The following is a 22050-nucleotide window of genomic DNA, read 5'->3' on the forward strand; positions in this document are numbered from 1 at the left end:
GGAGGGGTTGTGAAAGTGAAAATGAACCGGACTAGAGACATATTAGAATGATGAAGATGTGTAGGCTAGGTGGGATGTGCTGTAACTGCAAAAATAAAGAAGAGTAAGTTACCTCCAAACTAGAACTAACTGGTCTGGAATTGGATCAAGATGCAGCAAAAAGATACAAAGAAGTCAGTTTCACTGGAAAATTCCAAATTTAGTTGTTCATGCTTATCTGGGGAACTATAAATGTACTTGGGAGAGGTAACCCCACTGAGATTCTGCTTTGCTGTATCCTGTGATTGTACAATAAACAATTCAACAACTTTAGTTTTTTTCTTTGGCAAGATTAGGCTGGGACCTGTTTATTTAAGACTGCATTGGTGTTAAGCTCTATTATCCTATCTTGAACTGGCAGACATCTTTTTTTATTGAGATCTTAGCAGCAAACTCACACACGAAGCTACCTTACACCGAATCCATTGGTCTATCATGGACAGTATGGTCTATTCTGATTGACAGTAGCTATCTGGGGTTAGGATTGAATTCGGGACCTTTTGTGTGCAAAACAGATCCTCTACCCGAGCCAGAAACCTGGCCCTTTAACCCTTGCCCATATATCATCTTCCCACACTCAAATGTCCCTCCCAGTCAGGCTGCTATTTGCCCTCTTGGGGGCCAAACAGCAACTCAGGTATCTCTTTGGCAGCAACTCAGGATGACATGGATTATCATGGAAATAAATGCTGCTAGTCTTTAAGGTGCCACTTTTCTTTTGCGACGACAGACACAGCTTCCCTTTTGCAATGTTTAAACCTAGTAGAGACTTTTGCTCTCGAGTGCATGGAGCACAGAAGAAGTAGAGGCAGTGATTATATTTTAATTAAGCCATATTCTCTGCTATTGAAACAATTGTAAGGATTCACAAATCCTTACAATTTAAAAACAAACGGTTACCAAAACTGGGAATACTCTGTACTTCTTTAAAGTTCTAAATTTTACATCAAATTAATCCAAATTCTACTTCAAGAAACACCAAATTCTGCAACCTGAATAATATGCAAAGCAAACAAATCTGCACACGTTTGTTTATTTGCAGGAAGGGAGGGCACAAGTAAGAGAAGGCGCCTTTTTGCCAGGCCTGTTTTTCCCTTTCCTGTGTCAGACACTTTATGATGCTTGGGCAGGGCTGGACCAGCCTCATACATACTGGTTTTGCTTTCTTGTTTACTGTGCTCTGGTTCATTTATATATTTTCTTGTTGTAAGCTGCTTTGAGTGTAATACTTAAGTAAATAAATAAAAAAGTCTGACATATTCTGCATTTTCTAGTACTGAGTGGGCAAAGACTTCGTCCAAATTCATGGCACTGACAACCTCCCCATAAATCATCCCTAAACCTTTTGCTCAGCCCCTTCCACCCGCCCCAATCTTTAGTTTTTAAGATTTCATCAGGGGCTGTCTACAAAATCCCTAGTCAGTTTTGAAGCCAGAAACCCTTTATTTTTTAAAAATTGAAAGGTGCAATTTTTAGGTTGCTGAATTCTGCACCCAGTACCAGATTGCACGCACATGCTTCATGATCACAGACTATATCCAGCATATATCCATTAATCTGTTTGCTCACTTGGGAAACCCTTCATCACATTGATGGGATCTATGTAGGTCATCCCCTCCCCTCTACCGATATTCTAGTTGCCCTGAACCTCTGGCAATACCCCTGATCCACTGCTCTCCTATTCCCTCCTGACCCCAAATTTCTAGCTTCAAATTCACATTTTTCCAATCCCTAACCCTCGTCTGGGGCCCCGGTTGCTCAGAGGTTAAGACACTGAGCTGCAAACCGGAAGGTCTGTAGTTGGGCAGTTCAAGAACCTAGTGCCGCATGACGGAGTGAGCTCCCATCTCTGGCCCCAGCTCCTGCCAACCTAGCAGTTCGAAAGAAAGAAATTGCAAGTAGATAAATAGGTACCGCTTCGGTGGGAAAGTAACAGCGTTCCGTGCGCCTCGGCGTCTAGTCATGCCAGCCACATGACCACGGAGAAGTCTTCAGACAGCGCTGGCTCTTCGGCTTTGAAATGAAGATGAGCACTGCCCCCTAGAGTTGGATTCAACTGGCTTTCAAGCAAGGCAAACCTTTACTAATCCCCATATATTACAACTCACATTTCAACACATGCAATCCTAAGAAAAGTCATGCCCTTCTAAGACCCAGTGGATTTAGGATGCACATTCCATTTCCTTTCTTCCTTGGTCTCCGACTCCCGTAGTCTACTGATGCGTCTCCTCCATGCTATTCCATCTCATGCCAGTTTAGGACGAGCCCCATCAAAGCTATTATGCAGCAAGCAGCAACTCAACCCAGGTGCTGGGGCTGCAGCTTGCTCCAGCGTCTGCCCGCCCAGGGGCCTTGCTTTGATGTGGGGTTTAAATTTAGAGCCAGCTCCTTCAAAGCTGTAGTCAATAAAGGAGATCCAAACTGCAAAAAGAGAAGCAGCTTGCCAAGTTGCCTCTAGGGTCAGGTGTGGGCCACTGTGCGTACACCTAGGGAGAGAAGTCTGGGTTAGGCTGAAGGGGTGGCATATGAAAAGAAGGATCGGTGGGCCTGGGAAATCAGCACAGCTCTTCTGGTGCCCGTCTCTTTCATCCCAGCCTTTTCTTAACCCCAGGATTCGTTTCTTTTTCATCCTGACTTGGCTGGGCCCAAATACCCATGGAAAGAAGAATTTAAGCCCTGACCTGAATAGCCCAGGCAAGACTGAGCTTGTCAGATCCCGGAAGCTAAGCAGCATCGACTCTGGCAAGTACTTGGATGGGAGACCTCCTTGGAATACCAGAGGCGGGAGGGGGGGGCAGGCTTTATTCAGCCACCTCTCTGAATATCCTCCAGGCCCCCAGTAGGGGTCAGTCACCAGAGGTCGCCATGACTTCCAGATGCACATTCTCTCTCACACACACACACACACCAAAAAAAGCCCCCAAAAGAGAAGAATTCACAGCAGATAGCTTAACCAAAAATTGGGTTAGAGAAGGGTAAGGCCAGCTGTACTCTTGGGCACTGGGCTATCCATGACTACTCTCCTCTCTCCTCTCTCCCATTACGCTCACACTTCCACTCCCTGAATGTGGCTCTGTTTTCCCCACTCCCCAGTGCCTCAGCTGCCTTTCCCTCTCCCGATTGTAGCTATGCTGGGGGGGGCGCAAAGGGTGGCATCTTTGCATTCCTAGGCAAGTCTAAAGGGAGCAAGGAAGAGTGGCTGCAGTGCTGTTGGGACCTCTGGCTTGGTGGGGAGGGAAGCCTGGGAGGCAGCAGCAGAGCAGGAGTCTCTTGCATGCTGCTTCCTACACTGCATCCGGGCACCTGTCCCACTGGGGCTTGTCCCAGACTCTCCAGTTGGGGGGAATGCAGATTCTGCAGGAACCCAGCTCTGTATGGACCCCTGATGCCAAACCCAGGGAAAGGGTGGGGGATGGGGGGTGCGCTGGTAGTAGGAACAGCAGTGTCAAACAAAGCCAGACTAAATCTGTGGAATCCTCATTGCCCTCCCAATGCTGGAAACAGAAGCCCAAAGTCCTGGCTTTTTGCTTTTGGGTAGCATCTGCGAGCAACTATGGTTGCACCTAGTCCTCCTGAAATGAGGACATGGGGACTTCTGGATGCAGAGGCACCCTTTTCCCTCTGAATTAAAATTGCAGGCTGACTCCCAAGCCCAAGCACAGTAGTGCAATCTGAACAAGCAGCCAGCATGCCAAGAGGAAGAGATGAGTTCCGTCACAAAAGGCTTCTGAAGGCCAAAAGTATCCACCCTCTGAGGAGCCCACCAGGTGTGCTTTCTCCATAAATCACTGATCTTACAAGCCTCCTAAATGAAACCTAGAACAGTGACTTGTGGAGAGACGCAACAGCATCCTCCTCTAAGGGTGGACAATTGTGCTGCCTCTCTGGATCTGGAGTGACGGAAAGATCCAGCAGCATGCAACTCAGAGACCCAACAGAATTGCCCAACCACAGCACAAACTTAACGAAGAAGGGAAGATCCAGCAGAGATCCAGCAGGCAGCCTCCTCCGTGGGTCAGCACTTTTTAATTCACAGGGATCTTGTTGTTGTTTTTTCTGCTCATCTCACCATCAGTTATTTCACGGCACATTAACTCTGCCATCCTAAGCAGAGTTACACTCTTCTAAACCCACCGACTTCAATGGATTTAGAAGGGTGTAACTCTGCTTAGGATGGCACTTAATGCATCCTGGCACAGAATTGGGCAATTAGCGTAGTAGCTCCTTGGGCCTTTTGGCAACCATCCTGCCTAGTCCTGTAACTTGTCAAGCCCTGGAAAAGGGCTCCTGTGCTTTGCCCTTCCATCCCCCCCTTTAAAATTTGATTTTAATGCTGTCCCACTGCAGTGCTTTGCATCCCGGTTTTCCTACAGCCTTGGCATGCAATGGCATCTATCACTGAGAATTTTGCAGGGGGGGAGGGAGGGTCAGATTAGAACAACACCCTTTCGATTTTTAAAAAAAAGCAAATGTGAATCAGGACAATTGACCTGAGGATCTTTCCACCAATTCCTTTCAGCTCTGCCTCCTCTTTGGAAAAAAGAGCATGAGCAGCACAAGGAAAGAAACACTCCTTCCCTTGACGACCTTCAGCAGAAGAGTCACCCCTTGCAAGAGGGCTGCACTGTGCTCTCGCCAGCCAGTCTTGTTTCAGCCTCTTCTAAATTCATGCTGATCTGCAACAAACTTGTGTTGAGAGATGCTGCCTGGATATTGCAAGATACTTATATATGCAACACCATGAGCACACGTGCCCTTCAAAGGCTTATTTACATATCGCTACCCTACTTCTCTGCCCACTGGAGACTCAAAAGTGATTACACCTTTGTTCTTCCCTCCCTCCTCACGACAACAACTCTCTGAGGTAGGTAAGGCTGAAAGAGAGTGACAGGCCCCAGGTCACTAGGGTTGCCAGCCTCCAGGTGGGGCCTGGAGATCTCCCGCTTTTATAACTGATCCCCAGCTGACAGAGATCGGCTCCCCTGTAGAAAATGGCTGCTTGGAAGGGTGGACTCTATGGCATTGTACTATGCTGAGGCCCCTCCCCTCCCCAAACCCCGCCCCCTCCTGGCTCCACCCCCCAAAGTCTCCAGGAATTTCCCAACCCAGACCTGGCAACCCTACAGGTCACCCAGTGAGCCTTCATATAAGAGTGGGGATTTGGACCTGGGTCTCTTAGGTCCTCATCCAACTCTCTAACCGCTACACCACACTGATTCTCCTACATAAGGAAAGGACGAGTTCCTGCCCCAAGGAGCCTACTTTCTAAACTGATATGGGTGGGGAGGAAAGACAGAAGGGTAGGGAAGGGTAGGAGGGGTCAGGGGACGCAAGCAAGTTCTGATTTTGTTGCCAACAGACCCCACTTAAGAACAAGGATGGTGTCGGCCTCAGGGCCAGCACATGCTCCAAAAACCTCCTCACCTCTCTTAAGAATGGCACTACTGAGAAGCACAGTGCCACTGCCGCTCAGGTCTGAGCAATCCCAACGCCTCTCTTGCAGCTGGTGGTGGCACTCATGGATGGCGAGGTGGATGCCCTGCAGAGCGGAGGACATCGCTTCCGGGCTGCGGGCACACAGTCCAAGCTGGCGCCGGCTCAGCCAGGGAAGGGTCATGCACACCGTGTTGGGAGTCAGAGCAGGTTCCGCCAGCACCTTCGGCCCTAGGAAATCATGGCCCAGAGTCCTGTTCAAGGAGAGAGAAGGAAAGTGGCAGGTTGACTATAAAGGGAGCAAGCAGGCAGGAAGGGGAAATGGCAGAGCTGGGAAGTGGCTTACCAGGGCTACAGAGAGAACAAGAACAAGCTCCTAGACTTTGACTCCTGCATTAAAGGATAAGTACCCATTAAAGCAGAGAGTACAACACTCCCAGCTATAGAAAATCAACGCAGACTGGCCAAGGCCAGAATGAATTACTCATCGAGGAGCCCGACCAAAAGATGGGAAATGCAAAGGGATGGTCTGTGTCCCCTTTGCCCAAATGCAGGGTCAGAAGATTTTGGAGAAGGGCTGGTTGGCAGAGACCAGATATTTTGAGGCAACACTCCCTTCGTACGTACCTAACACTTCGAATCTGCTAAATCCTGTCCTGCCAGTACTTTTTTTTTGGCTTCCTTTGTATACAGAAGAATGCAAACTTGAACCAAAATGACCTCATGAGATTTGCTGCACTCTTTGCCTTGTCATTTAGCCCCATGTCTGTCCTAGAACTGGGAATGAAACTGAATTGGTCTCCTATTTTTCCCCTCCTCCTTTCCAGCCCTTTAAGGATCTCTCTTTTTTCCAGGACTAGAGAGATAATCATCCTAGCTCCTAATGGACTAGGAGCTAGGACTCCTGGGTTTTCAAGTCCTCCCTCCTAGTCCATGACTGAAACCTCTCAGTGTCATTCCATTCTTGGGGGGGGGGGGGTATGTGCGTGCACACATTAACCCCAGGAAACAGGAGTCCTGAGTTATTTTAAGCCTCACTTGCTCCACAGAGCCGGGGCCAGTACATTTAACTGTGTGGTGTGCAAAGACCTTGTGGCCATTCATCCTGGCTCCCCCTCCCCCCAGGGAGATCTCTGCACCTGGGTGGGTGAGTTTCCAGGGGGAAATTCCCTGCCTGCACCCCCACTGGCACCAGACGAAAGCAAGGTGGAAGATCAAAAGCATCGCCCTGCGGCTCAGCACCCAAAGAGGGAGGTGTTGGGATGGGGGCGTTCATCTAACAAAAGAAGGGCCCCTCCCAGATCTAAAGGAGGGTGTCTCTGTGGCAACAGGAGGAGGAGGAGGAGGAATAACCCTGGCAGTGGCAGACGGAGACATGCTGATGAGGGAAAAGGGAAACACAGCCAAGTATCCTGAGGAGAAGGGGGCACCACAGCAACCACCCAACAGAGATGGGATATCCTCAGAACTAGCAGATGCTCTCAAATGGCACGGGTGTGTGTGTGGAATTCTTCTTATCATTACCACCCCCCTGCTACCACTTGGTATACTATCCCATGCAAACAAGCATTGTCCCTCAAAAAACTCATGCAAGAACTTTCAAGGCCCTTTCTCATGACCAAATAGCTCCTGGAAAAGTGGGCACAAAAAGCTTTATTACCCTCAGATCAGAAACATGGAAGCAGGATGTGAGGTGAGGAATGCTCTTTCAGCCATTTTGCTCATATACGATGAGAATCACTTCTCTGTTTACATCAGCTAGAAGGCAAGGTAAACTGATTCCCAGTGAGGTGCAGTAGTTAGGACTGAGGACACCCTGGTTCAAATCCCAATTCAGCCATCAAACTAACAAAGTGACCTCGAGACAGACACTGTCTCTCAACCTAACTTCCCCTCACAGAGTTGTTGTGAATGCAGAATGGTGGAAGAGAGATCTGTGGGTGCCACTTGGAGCTCCTTAGAGGAAGAAGGGGTAAAAACATATAGACAGGAGATGCACTGTAAAGACTGGCTACCTTACTGTACATCTGGTACATTTTTATCCCATTGTTCCTCCAAGGAGCTTAGGGTGACATCCTTCCCCATTTTATGCTTGCGACAACCCTATGAAGTCAGGCTAACTGGCCCAAAGTCACCCAGTGACCCTCATATCAGCATGGGGCTTTGAATCTCCCAACACCTACACTCTAACCATTACACCACTTACTGGCTCCTATTGTGGCCTGTAGTGGTCCTTTGTAGGCAAATGTTTACTTCCTCAGAGAACTCTCATGGTCACCGTAAATATGGCTTGGCTGTAGCCTCCATGCCACCCTGGGAATGTGTTAAGCTCCCACTCACTTTACTTAATACGCCAGTGATGCAAGAATCGCTGAGAAAATTAGGTACACATACTGGCATGTTAGCCTGAACACACCACTCCAGTTAAAGCAGAGCTCGCTCTACTACCATACACACTGGATGAAGCAGAAATGTAAAATATCATAATTTCTTGTTTGCTCATGAAGAAATCTCCAGAACGTTTGCCCCATGAAGGTGCAGCAAACCCATCAGCCTCACAAAGTAAACCTAGAGTTAATAAAAACTGCCTGCAGGTAAACGGGTGGTTCTCTTATTTTTCTTTCTAGATGTGAAGAACTAATGACATGTATCATACTACTCCATTAAGCTAAGTCTGAAGGCTTCACATATTTGTGGGTTTCCCCAATGAGCCAAATAGTTTGTTTCAGGTCAGGAAAATGGTGGAGGGAGAGGCTGAAGCCCCTTAAGTGCTGCAGTTGTGAATTGGGCAACACATGTGTACTCTGTAAATTATAAGGAGGCTTCCTCCAACAACTGGTTTCTTCTCCTGCCAGCGAAAGAGCTATTAGGTCACATCCTCTTTAGACCCTCCTCCAGCCTAAGGGGCCTTCCTCCAACCTGAAGTGGTCCTTCTGTTGGCAGGAGATACAGCCCAATGCGGTTTGAAAGTCAGAAGACAAAAGCGGGAAGAGATCCTCACAGCCACCTCCAAAACATGGGGGTGCTCATTTTCTTGCTTCTAGTCTCAGAACTATGAATGAGGGAGAATGTCTGCAGCTTAGAGACAAAATGCCGCACTGTGTTTCCATGACACTATTCAGGGCAGCCGCATCTCCCAGCTCCCTCCTACAGTTAAGATGAGAGGACAGGGAGAGGCCCATAAGGAGGCAAGAGGAAAATAGAGTTGCACTTACCTGTAACTGTTGTTCATCGACATCTTCTCTGCAGACACGCATTGGGACTGCGCCTGCACAGACTGGCTGCAGACATTTTCTTTTTTCGGAGCCAGTGCATGCATGGGATTCCTGCCCAACATGTCACGTGCTCTGACGGCAGGAGCCCCCTCCCCTCAGTTCCCAGTAAGCTGCCACGAGCCCCCTTTCATGGCATAACAGACCTGTGAGAGCTCAGGGCAGGGCAGGAGCAAGGGAATGTGTGCCTGCACAGAAGATGTTGATGAACAACAGTTACAGGTAAGTGCAACTCTGTTTTCATCTTCTGTCCTCATGCAGCTCCACACTGGGACAATTGGCGAGCTACTCACCAAAGGAGGTGGGGTGAGGCTCTCACTGGAACAGAGCTTGCAGAACAGCTTTGCCCACATTCGCCTCTTTCTGTGTCTGAGGATCTAGAGCAGCGGTTCTCAACCTGTGGGTCGCGACCCCTTTGGGGGTCAAACGACCCTTTCACAGGGGTCGCCTAAGACCATCGGAAAACAGTAGCAAAATTACAGTTGTGAAGTAGCAATGAAAATAATTTTATGGTTGGGGGTCACCACAACGTGAGGAACTGTATTAAAGGGTCGCAGCGTTAGGAAGGTTGAGAACCACCGGTCTAGAGCATGATGTTTCACAAATGTGTCTCCTGTCAACCAGGTTGTCGCCTTGCAGATGTCCAGAAGGGGAACGCATCAACGAAAGGGGGCAGATGACCCCTGAGCTCGAGTGGAGTGCGCGTTTGCATTGAGAGGACATGGCTCTCCATATGCCTTGTAGCAGGAACGGATGGCAGCCATCACCCATCTGGACACGGACTGGGCTGAGGCAGCTTTGCCCTTCTTCGGGCCCCAAAAACAAATAAATAGTGCTCTGTCCTTACAAAATGGTTTGGTTCTTTCTAAATGACAAAGGACAGCCCTCCTAATGTCAAGGGTATGTAGGGCTTTCTCTGCCTCTGAACGTGGAGCAGGGAAGAATACCAGTGGGACAATTTCCTGTACTAGGTGGAACTTTGGAAAGTATCTTAGGTAGGAAGTCTAGACTCGGGTGTAATACAACCCGCTCTCTGAATACCTTGAAAAGGCAGATCAACTTTTAAGAGCTGCCAGTTTGCTGACGCTCCGGGCTGAGGTAATAGCCACCAAAAACACTACCTTCCTGGAGAGTAAAGCTAAGGAACAGGAGACTAGAAGCTTAAAGGGGGGTTTCATCAGACTAGGTAATACTACAGGTAATGACCTCTGTGGAACAATATGGGGTGTAGGGGAGGAGACATTGGACAGCCCTTTTAAAAAGCACTGAGCCAATTTGTGAGCAAAAACAGTAGTCCCCTCCCTGGCACTTCCTCATCAAATGCAGCAGTAGCTGCCAGATGGGTCTTCACTGAAAACACTGCTAAACCGGCCTGTACTAAGGACAACAGGTATTCCAAAACCGATGACAACGGGCAGGTAAAGAGGCATGCCCTCTTGCAGATGTTCAGGACTCAAATCAAGTCCATTTCCTGCCATAAGAATACCTAGTTGGAAGGTTTACAGGCTTGCAGCAAAATATCTAGACCCCCTTGGGAGAAGGAGCACCCTAAGGTCGTAAGAACATAAGAGAAGCCAATATTGGATCAGGCCAATGGCCCATCCAATCCAACACTCTGTCACACAGTGGCCAAAAATACCAAGTGCCATCAGGAGGTCCACCAGTGGGGTTGGATCCTCCACACTGTTACATGTAGTTGTGTTACATCGTGATACAGTAATGAGCTATGCATCAGCAGATCTGGGCCGGGGGGGGGGGGGGGCCAGGATGGTATGTAGTCCCTGCCCACTAGATGTAGCAGCTCTGAGAACCAGATCTGGCAGGGCCAGAAAGGAGCTACCAGGATACCATCTATTTGATTGGCTACCTTTTTCCATATAACCTTGTTCAGGAGAGGGAGGGGGGATGCATAGAAGAGTGTGCCCAGGTGTTGAAAATCACCCTGATATATCTGTCCTGGATAGACCATTCATAGTTGGTCTGATAGACCCTGCTCAGGTTGTCTGCCTCTGTATTTGAAGACCCCGCTATATGGATGGCCCTGGAAAGGATCCCAAAACTCATAGCTATTTCCCACATGCTATTGCTTCTAACCAAAGCCTCCGGGAACCTGTGCCTCCTTTGTTGAAATAGTACACTGTTGTGGTGTTGTCCGTTTGGATCAGCACCCTCTTGTCTTTGAGAATATCTGAAAAGGAGGTAAGGGCGAATCTTACCACACGAAGCTCCAGGACATTAATATGGGGAGTTGTTTGCATCAAAGGCCATTGGCCCTGTACTGAAAAACTCTGACAATGGGCACTACAACCCAACAAGGAAGCAACCATGGTCAGGGTGATCTGAGGAACCCAGAAAACAAATTGGACCCCTGAAAACAAATTAGCATAATCTAGCCACCAATGGAGAGACCTGACCCCCACCCTAGCTATCAAAAAATAGCATCTTGGGAAGTGTTTGTTAGGGTCATACTTCTTAATAAACCAGATCTGCAAATTCTGCTTGTGCAATCTTGCTAACAGAATTACCACATATTGAAAAATATGCAGATTTCCTTTTTATTAACATTAAATGTTACTGCCAAAAATAAAAATAAAAGGGGTAAAAGTTATTGATAATTCTCCAATGATATTTATTCATCTCAGAGACAGAGAAAGAGAGAGAGAGAGAGGTGGAAAGAAAGAATGAAAGAGGTGGAAGGAAAGAAAGAAGAAGAAAGAGTGAGTGAGAAAAACAAAGAAAGCAAATTGATGGGGGAGGGCAAGAAGAAAGAAAGAAAGAAAGGCAGGTCAAAAGGGAGGAAAAGAGAAAGAAAAGTGGAAAGAAAACAAATAGATGGGGAGGGAGGGGGAGGAAGGAATGGAGAAAGAGAGAGAGAGAGAAAAAGATGGAAAGAAAGAGGGTGAAAAGAACAAATAGATGGGGAGGGAGGAAGGAAGGGGAAAAGAGAAAGAGAGAGAGGTGGAAAGAAAGCAAATAAATGGGGAGGGGGGAGGGAGGGGGGAGGGAGAGGTGGAAAGAAAGCAAATTTAACTTTAAATGTGTTCTCCAACACCCCCACGCCAGCTGACTTGGCTTGGAGAAGGAATTTAAAGAGACAAATGCCTTCTCTGAGCCAAACCAGCTGGCTGGTGTGGTGGGGCTTGGAGAACACATTTAACTTTAGATGGGGGGGGGAGAGAGAGCAAATATATGGGGGGGAAGGAGAGATGGAAAGAAAGCAACTTTAACTTTAAATGCGTCCTCCAACCCTCTCCCCCACACCAATTGGCTTGGCTTGGAGATGGGATTTAAAGAGACAAACACCTTCTCCAAGCCTGCTGGGGGTGGGGGGCTTTGAGAACTCATTTAAAGTTAAAGGTGCTTTCTTTCTCTTCTCCCCCCACCTCAAGCCTACCCAGGGAGGGGGGAATTGGCTGGGGAAAGGAAGACCAATTGGGGTGGCATGCCTCCCTTTTGTTTCTCCAGCCGCCCTACCGGGAGCCACACAATATGTGTGAAAGAGCCGCATGTGGCTCCAGAGCCACAGTTTGGCCACCCCTGCCATAAGCCCTAGTAACCATTGAATTGCTTCCACTGCTTGTCAACCTTTTCTAATGCAGCTTAACACCACTGCTTTAATGCTTTTGGCCCTGTCTACAGACAAAAAGGCTCTGCTTAAACTGGAACAGAGAGAGGCACCAACAAACTGCACTCACTGAGAGTGTTCAAGGTGAGACCTTTCCCAATTCACCATTAGGCCTAACATATTACTGGTGGAAATGATGCAGTGAACATGGTCACTCAGTAGTTCACAACTATGGGCCACAATAAGCCAGTCATCTAGATAGTGGAATATAGAGCAACCGTGTGTATGCAGGTGTGCTACCACTACAGCTATACACTTGGTAAATACTCTGTAGCCAGTCCAAATGGGAGAGCAGTGTACTGGAACACCTGAGAACCCTGTCTGAACCATAAAAACTTCCCGTGAGACTGGTGGATTGAAATATGAAAATAAGCATCCTTTAAATCAAGAACCGCACATCACACACCCAAGGCAAGACACTCAATCACAGAAGAAAGTGAAAACACTCTGAAATTTTTAAGAACTTGTTTAATTTTTTAAGATTCCGTAGGGGCCTGTGCACTGCCCACCATCCTTATCAACTGGGAAAAAAGATCTTGAATGGAAACCCCGGGAGTGAAGGCCACCTGGGACTCATTCCACTGCGCCTTTCCTGAGAAGCTCCCCTAGCTGAGCTCTAAGTTCTGGGTAGGGGCTATCCATGGTGGTCAAGGCCAGGTGGCAAGGGGGTTGGGATAATAACTCTAACCATTAATCATCCTAAACGATAGATAACACCCAACTATCTGAAGTAATCTGGGCCAAGCCTCTGCAAATTGTGCCAGCCTATCCTTGAAACTGAAAATAACCTCAACTACCAGGATGGATAGTCTGAACTTTGCTAGTTGTTGGCCTTGGTCCCTCTGGGGGTTCTGTTAAGGGGGTCTTGGCCACAGGGTACTCTTTCATTTTGAAAAGGGGGAGCATCTGAAACAGACATTGAGGGTACATGAACGAGGGCTGGTGGTGCTGCCTCTGACCCCTATAGAAGGGGATAGCAAAGCCACCGCTGCCTTTGAGAGAATCGTTGTCTGTGAGTTGGAGCTGAGGAGAACATGATCTGGCTGACTGACAGTTATTTTTCATAGTGGAAAGGAAATCAGTGGACTGTGGAAAGAGAGTTGAGCCCTCAAAGGGGAGATCCTTAACTTTACAGTGAGTCTGTAGAGGGAGACCAGTATTGTGTCTCCGGAGAACTATGGCAGAGGCCATAGATCTAGCTGATACATCCGCTGCGTGCCTGCCTGCATTAATCTCTTGTTTTGAGAACTCAATCATCTCGGATAGAATAAGTTTCGCCAGGGACTTGGATTCCTTGAGTAGTTTGTCTTAGTACTGGGAAAGACTCTCCCAGAGGAAAAGTTGGTAGCATCCAATAATTACTTAATAATTTGCTATTCGGAAATTGAGGGCGGATGAAACATAAAATTTTCTCCCCAAAGTGTCCAGACAGTGCCTGTCCCCGAGGGACGAATGCTGGCCGGGTCACTGGCATGCCTGCATGTCTTCTGTGATCAATGAGGACGGTGGTGGGTGCATGGACAGAAACTCACAGGGGCCCTGCTTTATGCTATATAAATTCTCGAGTTTGCAAGGTGTGTCTTGAATGGAGGCTGGTTTCTGCCAGATTGGAACCATGAGGTTGGATACACCCTCCAAGATTGGAAAAGCCATTATCCTTGGAGTATCAGAGTAGAACCGACTCAACATTCTGTCTTTTGGACGGTTGTCTGAAGTAGTGAAATCGATATCAACGGCTTTCGCAATTCTCAGCATCTGTTCTCTACAGAGACAGAGGTCTTCACTAGGAGATACTGAAGTGGGGTTGCCTACGGTATCGTCAGGAGAGGCAATCTGAGGCACTCTTGGAACTCTGAGGCACTCTTGGAACAGCAACAAGAAGCTGCTGAGACCTCTTTCTCAGGCTTATGGAACGGGGATTAGATAGGGTTGCCAAGTTGTTTTTCGCTGGGAGCGGGGGGCTCCCGGCCGGCGTCAGTTGCGCGCGCGCACACACCGCATGCACGTCACCCAGAAGTGACTTGACGACGCCAGGCACGCTGGGGGTGGGGCCACGGCCATATGAGGGAAAACCCACCCCCAGCATGCCCGGCGTGGTTGTGTCACTTCCGGGTGACGTGCACGTCGGGGAGGAGTTCCCCCCGGGGCCCAATCCGGTGGCGGCGGGGAACAGGCCTCTGGGGCGGGGTTTTCTCCGCCCCCCAGGGGGACTTGGGAAGCCTAGGATTAGAATAGAACCATCGTGGAGTGGGCTTCCATGTATCCCCTTGTATTCGGGTCATGCTCCTCCAAGATTTGAGGGTGATGTCACACCCGTCTATTTAAATAGGATGGTGACGTCCAGTAAGAATGCTGAGGAGGGCCCTCTGGTTGCCGAGACAAAGGAGGTCTCAATTCTGATGGCACCAGTTGTCCCTCAGGGATGCTAGGTTGATCATCATCTGCATCTGAAAAGGAACTGGCAAAGGAGGCTAGGTGAGATAATGGGGTATCCGAGGTCACCAGGATAACGTCCTGGTTGGGCTCTGGACACTTAGACTGGATGGCACGTGCCAACTTGGGCGTGGACTCGGTCTTCTCCTTGTGCTTTGATTTCTTATGCATCTTCACAGGAGTTTCCAGATAAGATCAGACCTTAGCTGAAGGTCCTTCAGAAGGCAAACATGGACATCTAAATCCTGCCTCCAGGGTGACCACAGCGGCCCTTTCTGGAGGGATCAGAGTCATCCTGATAGTCGGAGCCGCTGGAACTGAACGGACCGATGATGGCCCGGAACAGGGTTCAGTAGCTGGAAATGGTGAAGGAGGACCTGAGGAAGTCAATCCCAAACTCAGAATCACTCTGGAAGGAGCCAAAGAGGACAAAGCCTTCTCCCACAGCACAACTTTCAACCTAGAAGCCCTATCCAACAGGTAAAGTGCTGGCAAATTGGACAAGCTCCAAGATTATGGGCCTCTCCTAGGCACAGGAGGCAGAGTTCATGCTCATCGCTGTGTGTCATTTTTGTTCCGCATTTGGAACATTTCTTGAACAGTGCCTTGGATGCCATGATGAGGGGCCACAAGAGAACAAGCAGGGAGAACCCAGTTTATGATGGGGGCTTGCCTCCCATGAAATAGACTCTCAAAGACCTGAAAAACAATTCTCGGAAGCAGAAAAAGTCTAATTTATCTACAAAAATGATGAACATCAAAGGAGCACACTAGAAAGTTTCCTATCCTCGCGGTGGCAAAAATGGAACTGAGGGAAGGGGGTGCTCACCGTCAGAGCATGTGACGCATTGTGCGGGAATCCCACACATGTGCTGGCTCCAAAAGGGGTGGGATGCCCCCTCTTTGGAGTTTATAAGCTAGAAAAAATGTCTGTGGTTGGCCTGCACAGGTGCAGCCCCAATGTGGGGCTGTATGAGAAGACGGAAGACGAACAAAGGGTGACCACCCTCTAAATTATTAGATTCAAGGCTGCTATAACATGTATGTTTGCCAGCATAAATATCATCCCTAGCAACAGCCAGCATCTTCTTGCGTATCAAAACACAAGACCCACACCCATTTCGCTGTGGATTAAACTGGAGTAACTGCCATCCTGGGTTTGAGACATAATCATTTGCAATCCCTGCTCCACCCACAAATGTGCAGTGAACCCACTCTTTAGCCACCCTACCGGAAGGCTGAAAAGGGAATTTCAAAGTGCGCAAATGGGTAATACATTCATCGAAAGTAAACTTGAAGGATGTGCTACAGGAGTCCTTTCTCCATCTGAGTCCTGTTTCCTGGCATCCCCTGATGTAACCCTTGCAATGCAACCCAGTGCCTTCCTGGAAGTTCAGGACTCTTCCTCATGCTCATAAACATGTACAAGCCCAGTGGGAAAGCAAGGATGGGAGGAAACTCGCTGTGGCAGAGGCTACAGCTGTACAAGCTGTTCCAAACACACTGCTGGCGATGTGGGGGTGGCTATGCAGTCATGGAGAAGCATGTACACTTGTCAAATGGGGAGAGTGATAGCCTTCCGCATCAAAGCAAGTATCAGCGATATCCCCACACAATGACAACAAAGCCATCCTTTGTGGACCGTCCCACCCTATCCCATTTAAAGGGGATCTGTGCCCCCTTGGGCAGGCTCATTTCTCCATTCTAGCCCCCCCCACACACACATACACTTACCCTCTCCAAAGACACAGGCAGGCAGCAAGGAGACAAGTGTTCACACGGGGGCTCCTCGGAGCCATGCTGAGCTCTGGGCTGGCGTCCGTAGCAGGCTGCTCTTGGTTGGGCTGGATGGCACACCCTTCCTCATGTCCCTGCCAGGGAGGCACAGGGACAGAGACTCCGGCACAGGAGAAAGGATGTACCTGCGGGGAGCCAGGGGAGGCCAGTAAATAGCCCTTCCCCAGCAGAAGCCTTTTCCTCCCGACAGAAGCTTCCCCCTCAACAGTCCACCCAATTCCTATCATGCAATTCCTCATCAAGCTTCACACATTTTGCAGGCTGGGAGAAAAAAACGGGTCAGGCTGAGCTATGAAGCACCTGCCCTGAGCAAGCCCGCCAAGCTCTTCTTCCCACTAGACCCGAAACCCCTTCCCACAGCTGGAATCCACACAGGCACACACACAGTAGGACATCAAACTAGGGGTGCCATCTCCTTTCCTGGCCCACTTTCACACAGTGATGATGGTCAGAAATTTAGGAGGTGCAGCACACCCCATTAGAGAGAGAGAGATACAGCAACTGCGTAAGGCATTGCCTGTTGAATGTCTGCCTTTCCGAGCGCGATGAAAGATGTAAGTGACAAGTGGGGAGGGAGAAGGATAGCCAGCACTATGGCCAGCCCAGCAGTCCCAGCTCTCCTTCAACATTATCCTGTTCTCCCTCCCTCCAGATACACTCTGGATCCCTGTCACTTTCCACAGCTTAAACCACTTCAGAGCCCCCCGCCCCCAACAGGACTTTAGGTTTCCCTTCCCAACACCCAGCGCCCAATTTTTCTGTCCCAGTCAGGCAGATCATCCACTCCTTTCGCTAGTCCTCGGTTTGCAAGCAGAAAAGGCTTTCCTTCCCGCCCGGGAACCTGCGTCGCAGCGAGGGATCCCCCCTCCTCGATCTTCTCCATCCTCTGACCGGCGCATCTCTTCTCGCCCCCCTCCCTCCCCAGCCTACCTGCCCCTTCTCGCGCGGTCTCCCTCTCTCCACGGCCGCTCGTGCCTCGCCTGGGCGGGGTTCTTCCCCTCCCCATCCGGGGGCAGCTGGAGCCGGGAAGCAGCTGTTCAGTTCGGGTGCGGTTCCAGTGCCCACACCCACGGGCGGGAACACTATCCCGCCGTGGGTCCCACGGGCAGCATTCAGCGCCTCGGTTCCCCTCCAAGCGGAGCCTCCGCCTGCTCTTAGGGCCGCCAGAGGGCCATTCCACCTGCCTGCTTGATAGAACCCCCGCTGCCTTTTCTAACCCCTCTCCCCTCGTCCGGCGTCGAACCTCGCTCGCTGGCCTTTCTCCTCTCTCCGTCCAAATGATCTGCTCCGTCTCTCAGCCAAACTCGGCTCCAGGTCTCCACTCCCCCTCTCCTAGGCTCCTCTGCAGTTCCTCCTGCCCGGGACGTCCCGGTCCCACGCTCGCCTGGGCCATCCTCGCCTCTCCTCCTCTCTTCGCTGCGGGCTGGGGGTGGAGGAACAGTCGACAACCGCGGAGTGGGAGAGAGGGGGCGCCTGCTTCAAACTTAGGCGCCGGCCAAAGAAGAAGCACGCATCCGCACGCGGCCACCTTAGGCCCCAAGAACGTAGCAGGTGCATTTCCTCCAGTGAAGCAGAATAACCAACCTGGGAGATGGCATTCGGATTCTGACCTTTTGGGGGGTTATACATGCCAGAGAATGAGGTGGCAGAACGCCGAGGCAGTAGGAAGCACTGCATTATTTCAGACCATAGGTGATGGGTTCCAACTTTGAATCGAGCTTCACATTAAGGGAGAAACCCTCCATGCACATAAAAAACTAGCATCAAAGCAGAAAGTTTCTACCCCTTCTCGCGATGTCTCTCTGCTGGTTGTCTGTTTGCGAGTTGGGGGCGCATTCCAAATGTGATCCTTCACCCGATCTGAAGGGGGTGCAGTTCATTCGACCACCATACTCCAACTGCATGAATCAATCAGATATCATCGCGTGGATAACAGAGGCAACACTGATTGCACGAGAATTAATTTCTAAACGTGAAAAAATACCCCACTCCATCCGCTTCCCCATTGAGTTCTACCGGGTTGGGTGCTGCTGTTGGAAGGCAGTTTCCAATATGAACAATCATAGGAGAACCTGCATGACCCACCGCGAGGCAAACTGGCGTCAAACCATAGGCCTTGTTTGGAAATTAGCAGCCCGTTTCTCTGCAGAGTTCAGAAATGCGTTGACTTCAAAGCAAACACTCTGAAATATGTCCAGGATCTGGCTGCACTATTGCATTGCAAAGAGCAAACATGTTCAGGTTACACTGTATGGCAAGAAGCTGTAATGTTGTACAATGGATAGTGTGTTGCACAAAATATCAGTGCACCACTTTGGTGCATTTATACATTTTGGAGCAAAGAAAGTATACATTTACGATCCACAGATAGTTACCCGAAACGTACATAATTGCACAAAGAATGCAACTACACGGACCGTAGAGGCCAGTTTTACGCTTTTTAAACATACTTGGCGGTTGTTTGCAATGAGAAACGAATCCAACAGTGACTAGTCCCACCTCCATTCCCCCGTAAGGCACGAACGTAAACCCAGCGACTCCCACATCCAAACAATGAGATTAAAAAAGGCATCTTAAAGGGGGGGGTTTCTGCAAAACTAGCTGTTTTAGGTGACTCAGGCTAGCGAGACAAGAAGTCACCCTGAAATAGCAAACGGTAACAGCTCTGCACAGCATTGCGCGGGAGGGAGTTGCGCCTCGAGCTGGTTTATGTTCCTCGAGTGCAAGGAACGCGATTGCCTGCTGCCGGTAGAGCTCGAGTGGAAGGGGAAGCTGAGCTGCCCGTCCCGTCACCAAAGGCACGAGAGGGACTTTCCAGGGCGGGGTCGACTGAACCGCAGGCTTGGTGGGCTTTGCCTGTGCCCGTTCCCCAGGAGCCGGGACCTTCCCCGAGCTAAGGCTTGCAGGGGCGGAGCGGGAGGTCGAACGGCGCAGGAGGCAGCTCGACTCCAATGCGGAGCTCGCCGCGGTTCCTTCCTGGCAGCTACCCTTTCCCCACCCGTTTATCTTGGCTGTGAGGGACGATTATGTATGAGTCAGAGGGGAAGGTGAGGCTGAGGGTGGGATTGAGTGACGGACGGGCTATCCCTCGGTCCGTGGGTGGGTGTCCACCAGGCCTCGGGCGCCAGGCCTAGTCGCCGGCTCTATTTCCATTCCAGGGAGGAAAATGAGGGTTAGAAAATGAATATCAGGTTGGGAAAGAGACCAGCTTTTTTCTCCAGTGGGAGACATACAGTGGAATGTTCAGATCTGTTTATTTAGATATTGAAACAATGCTTTCCTTTCCCTCCATTTTGTCTGTAGAATTTGAGGTAGGGTTAGGCTGAGAGAGAGAGTGACTGGCCCAGCTGTTGCCAAAGCTTGACCCGGAAGCTTGTTTCCAAAGCCAGGGGAGTAGCAGCCCCCCCCCCATGTTAAATATCAAGAGAGTGGTTTTGTTACAATGCCTCCTCCTCTCAGCCACAGAGTCAGCCACCTTGGGCTGAACTTGTTGCTTTACTTTTGTCCCTGGAAGGGTCTCGATGTCTGTTAATTGCAGGACCTCCTGCAGAAACTCATCAGATAAAAGCATGGAGACAATGGTGGGAAATTCACTTCCTTCTGCCAGGGAAAAAGAAGTCACCATTCTACAACCACTGCACATCTAGAATTAGGAATAAGGGTGATGTTTCCAGGCCGGTTTACACTTTTCCTCCTCCTTTTGCAACATGGTTCATGCCTGGGATAGAATGAGGTGGACAAATGGGTCGCACCACTTTAGATTGTAGACAGCGGATCATGGTTTGGCAGGCTCCCCTGTGCTAAAATCTCTCTGCAGGTAGAAAACCAGCACAGCAAGTACAGAGAGGGAATGGAAGCAATGTTCTCCCTCCAGTCTGTTTTCATGGGATGTTTTTGTGACAAGAAACCTTTAAAACTGGCCACACACAGTTTGAAAGAGTACAGTCTGTTTTAGCATCTCATTCTCCTGCATGTGTGAACCAGTCATGAGAGCACTGGAACAACACTTAGGTAGGCTGGAGAGAGGCAGGGATTCAAGACTTCTGCTTTGTATGCACAGGGTTGCACAGTTGTATTCCATGCTAATTCATCTGGAATAACCACTCTTGTGGTTTGAATTGAACCGTGTGATACCAGAACGCTGTCCTGGCAGTGTGTGGATAGGAAGACCCTCAAGACAGAGGAGGTGAGCTCTTGCTTCTTCCATTGGACACATGATTACGCTAAATTTTAACAAGCAAATCTTTGGATTTGGTCAGATGGGCAACTTTAAACTTGTCTCCATGAGACAAAGTAAACACACAAGATAAATATTATATGCCCTGACCTGTATAGCCCAGGCAAGCCCGATTTTGTCACATCTTGGAAGCTAAGCAGGGTTGACTCTGGAAAGTACTTGGATGGGAGACCTCCTTGGAATACCAGCAGTAGGGAGGCAGGGGCAGGCTTTATCCAGCCACCTCTCTGACCCCAGTAGGGGTCAGTCACCAGAGGTCACCATGATTTCCAGGTTCACACACACACGGACATATGAAAAATACCAAAAAATACCCCAAAAGGATGAATATTATACCTAGGATATATAGACATAAAATCAATACTTTGTTTCGGAAATTTATGTGGGGTTGCTCACTGCCTTGGATTTCTTTAAAGAGATGTAGTTGCCATTCGGTGAAGGAGGATTTGGTTTCCATGACCTCAGTTTATACCATCAGGCATACTTGTTAACAGGCCTCGGATCGGGCTGGAGCGCGCCGGTACGTCGCTCCGGGAGAGAGGCATGGTGGGCGGGGCGGTCACATGGCGAAGCCCCGCCCCCTTCCGGTTGCCCTCTGCTTCCAGCCTCATTCTGTTCCAGAACGAGGAAGAAGCAAGAGGGTAAGTCGGCTTCCTCCCCCCCCCCCCCCCCCCCCCGCTGTGCGCCGGATCTCCAGAAACAGCAGTTCCCTGCACTTAAAGTAGCCAGCAGCCAGTGTTCCCCCTTTAAGAGAAGCTGTGTTTCCCTTTTAAGAACGAAGCTGGCTTTTCCCTGCAAGCTTGCGGAGGTCGCGCTTCGGATGAAACATGGGGTGCACACACTTAAAGGGAGAGAGATGGGGGGCTGTGGGTGTTGGGGGGGGGGTTCTCCTTCCCTTTCCCTCCGTTCACCTGTCTCTGCGTGGGTGGGGTTTATATTTATAAATATGTAATATGTCTTGTGTACTCCCTCAAACCCCCTCCCCTCTAGCCCCCAGAATATAACTTATGTTTTCGCCGTTGACTTCAATGGCCCATAGTATATAATGGGGCCAAACCCTGAGCTTGCTTTTTCTCATTTGCGAGTCTGGCCTCCGCACTCCTTTAATGAGGCAGCCCTGAAGCTTGGGGCGGCGGGAGTTTCTTTGCACACAGCTTGTGCGGCTGGCTGAGTGCCTCTTCTGTTTGCCCACCTCTCGCCTGTGCACCTCATCT

The 22050-nt window shown here is 49.6% G+C and overlaps 1 protein-coding gene across 1 annotated transcript in view; it reads right to left on the reverse strand.

Annotated features, from left to right (window-relative positions):
- The window catches only part of WNT10B (wingless-type MMTV integration site family member 10B), a 54048-nt gene that overhangs the window by 16968 nt on the left and 15030 nt on the right, over nt 1-22050 (reverse strand). Inside the window, exons 2-3 of the mRNA XM_015423647.1 lie at nt 16537-16673; nt 5464-5726 (exon numbers count right to left, since the gene is read on the reverse strand). Coding sequence (XP_015279133.1) covers nt 5464-5726; nt 16537-16673 — 400 coding nt within the window. The remainder of the gene's footprint in view (nt 1-5463; nt 5727-16536; nt 16674-22050) is intronic.

This window comes from Gekko japonicus, unplaced genomic scaffold (assembly GCF_001447785.1).
Source record: "Gekko japonicus isolate JY-2015 unplaced genomic scaffold, Gekko_japonicus_V1.1 scaffold33, whole genome shotgun sequence".
NCBI lineage: Eukaryota > Metazoa > Chordata > Lepidosauria > Squamata > Gekkonidae > Gekko > Gekko japonicus.